Source organism: Gymnoscopelus microlampas (genome assembly GCF_963454915.1).
Source record: "Gymnoscopelus microlampas genome assembly, chromosome: 10".
NCBI lineage: Eukaryota > Metazoa > Chordata > Actinopteri > Myctophiformes > Myctophidae > Gymnoscopelus > Gymnoscopelus microlampas.
This window is the reverse complement of record NC_139947.1, coordinates 20,179,989-20,185,541: the sequence shown is the minus strand read 5'-3', so window position 1 is coordinate 20,185,541 and position 5,553 is coordinate 20,179,989. Positions and strand designations below refer to the sequence as shown.

Below are 5,553 nucleotides of genomic sequence, written 5' to 3'. Positions count from 1 at the left end.
TTGGTATGCACAGTATCCATTGATGATATCCATGACTACCAGGTTTACAGGATCTCTGTTGCTGTAATGGTGATGGTACGGACAGAAAGCAGTATTGAAGTATGCATAAATACTTCAATACTGCTTTCTGTGCGTTCCAGTTTTAAGCTGAGCTGCCTTGACGTTTGTGTCATCACTATATCACTATGATGTCAGCCATGCCCAAACCATATCCATGTTGGAGGTGTCCAAATATGGAGTCCTATGATGTCAGATTGGTTTCCAATCACAATATCTGATAACCCTAGCAACCTGATATCAACCAACATGGATGCAGTGAAAGGCACTTTTTATCTGCCACCAAAATCCGTGAACATTCTATGTTGCCTTGCGGACTCATACACATGTCTCAGAGAAGATTCCATCTGTACACTAACATATTGGACATACATCAACATTCGTGACTTGTGCCATGTGGTAAAGACATTTTTTGTGCTATGGCCTTACATAAGATAGATTATTACCGTTGCTGGAATTGATGGTGTAAGATGGATGGGTCAGACCACGTGAGACTTATTTAGGTTGCATGTGCCATGACTCGCCCCATTGTGACATACGGGTGACGTTGATGAATTTGGTCCTTAAAAGGCAGGGTTAGTCACAGTCAGTGATTCATTCATAACAGTAGCTACGTTTTGCCGAAGGTCTTTTACTACACCAGCTGCCCGCTATGTTTCGTGGAGTAGCAGTCACAGGAGGCACAGGGGGAGCCCCGGCCAACAAGCCAGAGTTGTATGAGGAGGTGAAATTGTACAAAAACGCAAGAGAACGAGAACAGTATGACAATATGGCTGATCTGTTTGCTTTGGTCAAGACCCTCCAAGCCCTGGAGAAGGCTTACTTCACGGACTGTGTCACACCTACTGTGTACACTGCATCATGTTCCAGACTTCTGGTTCAGTATAAGGCTGCTTTCAAACAGGTGCAAGGCTCTGACGTTGGCTCCATCGATGACTTCTGCAGGAAGTACAGACTCGACTGCCCACTAGCCATGGAGAGGATCAAGGAGGACCGGCCGATCACCATCAAGGACGACAAGGGCAACCTGAACCGCTGCATCGCAGATATCGTGTCTCTCTTTATCACGGTGATGGACAAGCTGAGACTGGAGATCCGGGCCATGGATGAGATCCAACCGGACCTCCGGGAGCTGATGGAGACCATGAATAGAATGATCACCATGCCTCCCGACTCGGAGGCCAAGGAAAAAGTCAACCTCTGGTTGACCACGCTCAGCGGCATGTCCGCCTCCGATGAGCTGGACGACTCCCAAGTGCGACAGATGCTGTTTGACCTGGAGTCGGCCTACAACACCTTCAATCGCTTCCTCCACTCCTCCTAAACCGGCCCTAGTCGTCCATGCATCTATCCAGATTATTGCCTTCTTGATTCGTGCCCCGGTTGCTTTGTATGCCATGTCCATGTGTTCTCTCTTCTCTGCCGTCTAAAATGAAAAGCACTCTTCAGTCCACCGTTTTCGGGTACGGAGGTGGCGCCCCATCTTCTCGTTGTCCACTCCAGACCAGCTGTCCACACTGCCCTGTCCAGCAACCTCCTCCTTTGTTTTCACCTCTGGGGGCACCACCTCCTTTTTTTGTGTAGTAAAAGGAACTCGGTTTGGCTCCTCCCCTTTCTTAGTCCACTTCCTCCGGGGTTCTTTTGTGTTTATTCCTACTAATAACACTACAGAATCAGTCTTAGGTGTGTGTGGTAGGTTGTCACCTTTTCTCCCGTGCGTGTACATGTGTAGATGCTCGGTATTTTTTTCCATCCATCCTGTGTTTCAGGCTTACTGCTAATAATGTGCACCTGAATTTCCCCATGGAGATCAATGAGATCCGTCTGTCTGTGTGTCTACAATGTCAGCCATACACAGGGATTTGACCCCATTTTCCTTTAATGGACATAACATAAAAAGTGTTGTTTAATTGTGATGTCATAATTAAGTGCCCTCATGAATGATATCATTCTCTGTCACAAAAAGACAAGAGGGAAAAGCAAGAAATTAACATTAAAAAAGGCTTCGTTCGTAATAAAAAAAAGGGGGGTTGGAGAAAAAACATCAAATAAATAAACATTATTAACAAAATTAAATCTGTGACATACAAAATTCATTTGAGTCATAAAAGTTCTTGGCCCCTCAGTGTTGGACAGTTTACAATGGCAGCATGTTTACGCATTCCATTTAGATTGAAATCACGTTTCCTGTTGGAGATACAGAGGAACACCCAGGGCCACAAATAAATACAACACTTACACATAAACCTCACTTGTGACACGTAGGTCTCTGGAAAAAATAAAAAATACGTTTTGGGGCTTACTTGGGTAATGTTGGATGTGGGGGTCAGAACAGCTATGCTGAAATCCCCATTTCTGTCATAAAATTACTGTACACAAAATACTTTTATTCAGGTGGGGTAACTTATAATACTGTTAAGTGATAATACTGACATTACTGTGTAACTACAGCCTATGGATGTTTCATAATGTGTCAAATAAACATTGGGCCTCATTCACCAATATTCTTTGAAGTTTCTTAAAATTCTTTAATTATGTTCTCGCATATCCTCGTAACTTTAACTTGAACTTGCGATGATTTTAATTTGCTGACTTTTTTTTAATACAAATTCCCACGAGTTGTCCCTTAATAGAGTAGTCTGTCAACAGGGATGGAGCCATACACAATCCTCCTAGCCTGGTGAAGCACCCCCCCCCCCCCCCCCCCCGCTAGAAATCGGGGTGTGGTTCACCAGGCTACAATCCTCCAGCAGTAGATACAGGAATTTAAATGAGTCTTAGACGCGCCACTGTGCTTCCTAGCAGACAGTCCATGCTTAGACAGAGGGTTTGAGCAGACAGTTCCCTACACTCTGAACATAAAGGTAGGTCATTGAAAACTTTTATTTATGTGTTATGAAAAACAACTGCATTTGTTCTTATGAAGAGAGAAGATATTCTTATCTTTTGATGGCCCTAAAGCCTTGTAATTATGAGATACATGCTTTGAACTGTATTAATTTAATTGATTTAATTACATTAGTACTAAAGCTGACAACAAAGTGGCTTTAACTGCCGTCAAGCCCAAAATGTGACCAAGACGTTCTGTGCAGACGGTTCAGTTTGCTTTAAGGTGTCATTTGGCTCTACCTTTGAAATAAATGTCTAAATATTTTAAAACTTACAAACCACCCCTTTTCTTATCACATACCCTTCCATAGGTGTACGATGGAAGTGAAGGTATGTGTTGATGGTTTCCCGCGTGTAGTCTGTGGTGTTACTGACAACACAACCTGTCAAGAAGTGGTCATTGCACTGGCTCAATCCCTCGGTATGTATTTGTGTGGTTTGAAAAAGGGGGAAATGGATTTGAGATGTTCAACCAAGATGATGACCTATGCCAATTCTGTCTTACATTCCTGTTCAGGTCAACCAGGCCGTTACATACTGAGGGAGAAATTCAAAGACTTTGAGCGGAGCATGGCCCCCAATGAACATATTCTGGAGTCACTTAAAAGGTATGGTGAGCAGGTACGGGAGGTCCAGCTCACTCTCCTTCACAACACAGCCTATCACCTTAATGGAGCGAGCAAACCGAAAGGCGGCAGATACCAGCCTGGCCCACAGCTGAGAAAGAGAGATGCCGGGGCTAGAATGCGGCGGGGTAGCGGTTTGCAGACTCTGCATCGTCAAAGCTTGCCCCCGCTGTCCCGCCTGCGGCAGGACGCCGAGCAGCCACCGGAGGATCTGAAAAGGCCCAAAAGAAAATCTTTGACGCTGATGGAGGAGGCCTGGGGATGGCTGGAGAATCTGGGAAAAGGGAGAGCTCATTATTCAACCTGTGACAGCAGCGGCAAGAACTGCAGCTCCCTGGATGTGTCCGTCACCGTTCACACTGACACCTCTGTCTCAAGCACTTTGCAGAGCAAAGGGAAAGGGAAAAAAAGTGGACAATCCCTATCCGATGTGGATCAGCAGATCTCCTGCTGCATGAGAAATCAGCACAGGGATAAGGAACGCAAACATTCTGAGGAATCTGCAGCTGCGGGGACAGCTATAAAGAAAGCTGAGGACCCATCACGTTCAAGTGGCAGCAATGAGATCGAAGAGGACAAAAAGAAACTCAGAGAGACCATTAAGCTGCAACATTCTTGCTTGCACGAGCTACAGGTTCAGATAAAGATGACAGACAAACGAATCAGGGAGCTGGAGGAAAAACAGAGGGCCAGGAAGGCTGAGGAGGAAGCTCAACAGAAAGTTATCGAAGAGGAGACGGAGCAGCTCTTGTTTTGGGAGAACGAACTAAAGGCAGAGGAGGGTTACGGGAACGATTTGCAGGTTCAGTTCATGGAGATGCGGGGTAAAGCTGTGGAGTGCAAAGCCAGGTTGGAGGAGTACAAAAGCAAAATGCAAGGGTTTGAATTCTCTAGGGTTCAAAATGTTGTCCAAGAGAGACCAGATATGACTACGAGAAAAGGTTCCGCTAGCACTGCCACAGAGAGTTTAACTGCTGCAAATAAAGTCCTCAGCCAGCAGAGATCACATCTTGCCAGCGATGTAAATATCGACAGGAAGTTCCCACCCCGAGACGATTTAAGTCTTCCTCATGCTCTAGTTCATCCAAGCATGATAAAGCCACGCCGGCCCACGGGTCCAACAGAGCTTAGGGAATGGTGGACACGCTGGTCTGAAGCACAAAGCCCTCAATCTGAGACTAAATGTAAGAATAGACCCAAGGTGATACATCGCTCAGAGCTCACAATATACCTCAGTACTCAGGTTTAGATAGCAAAAAAACGTTTTTTAATCAAAATAAGTTTAACGCTTCTGTAGTTTTGTTCATTTATAGTCTCATGTTGCCACTGATGTACACATAAAACGTCTAAGTTCCTCGTAACACAGTTTAACCACTTAAGTGCTTTTTGGGTAAAACCGGGAGGCATGCGATAATCCGACAGACCTTTTCTCCGACTATGTGGCATCCGCGTGCGGTTAGGGTTAGGGTGCGGGTTTGGTTCGGGTTTAGTATTGAAACGTCGGAGCGCTGCGCTGTCGGAGGAATGCGCTGTCGGACTAACGTACTGCACCCGGTAAAACCAACCATTTTGTTTAAAAGTACAAATTCTATTTTGATAGTAATCATTGCTAGTGTTTATACAGCAACAGGGGTCCCCCCGTCTCTCCAACATGTTAGTGTTCCAGTTCCAATTTTGCCTGCCAATTTATCTTATCACTTCCATGTGATCAGACCCTGTGTGAGTTCCCTCTCCTGTCTCCATCTCCTGTCTCAAGAACTGAAAACCTATTTTAGGTGTACTAAAGAGTTGGGGAGACCAGTTAATCACTTACACTAGATTCAAGCCCTATTTTATACTTCGTTGTGAAAGTAGCCCATCTATAAGCTCAATGTATTACACCACAACATGCAAGTTGGTAGATCAATTTGTGAAAAGTCATTTTACAAAAACATTTACTTAGTTATGACACTAAGTGATTAAAATAAAGACAAAGACCTGG

General features: G+C 44.8%; 2 protein-coding genes across 2 annotated transcripts; both read left to right on the top strand.

Annotated features, from left to right (window-relative positions):
- Nucleotides 1-709: 709 nt before the first annotated feature.
- On the top strand, nucleotides 710-1,381 carry LOC311053636 (vacuolar protein sorting-associated protein 28 homolog; the record flags this gene model as incomplete). Its single annotated transcript, XM_084069271.1, has 1 exon — nucleotides 710-1,381. One exon carries the CDS (start codon nucleotides 710-712, stop codon nucleotides 1,379-1,381), a length of 672 nt encoding a protein of 223 aa, XP_083925397.1.
- A 1,441-nt stretch (nucleotides 1,382-2,822) lies between these two features.
- rassf11 (Ras association domain family member 11) lies at nucleotides 2,823-4,953 on the top strand. Its single transcript, XM_084069260.1, has 3 exons — nucleotides 2,823-2,921; nucleotides 3,258-3,367; nucleotides 3,464-4,953. Exons 2-3 carry the CDS (start codon nucleotides 3,265-3,267, stop codon nucleotides 4,819-4,821), a joined length of 1,461 nt encoding a protein of 486 aa, XP_083925386.1. The 5' UTR covers nucleotides 2,823-2,921; nucleotides 3,258-3,264; the 3' UTR covers nucleotides 4,822-4,953.
- Nucleotides 4,954-5,553: the final 600 nt, after the last annotated feature.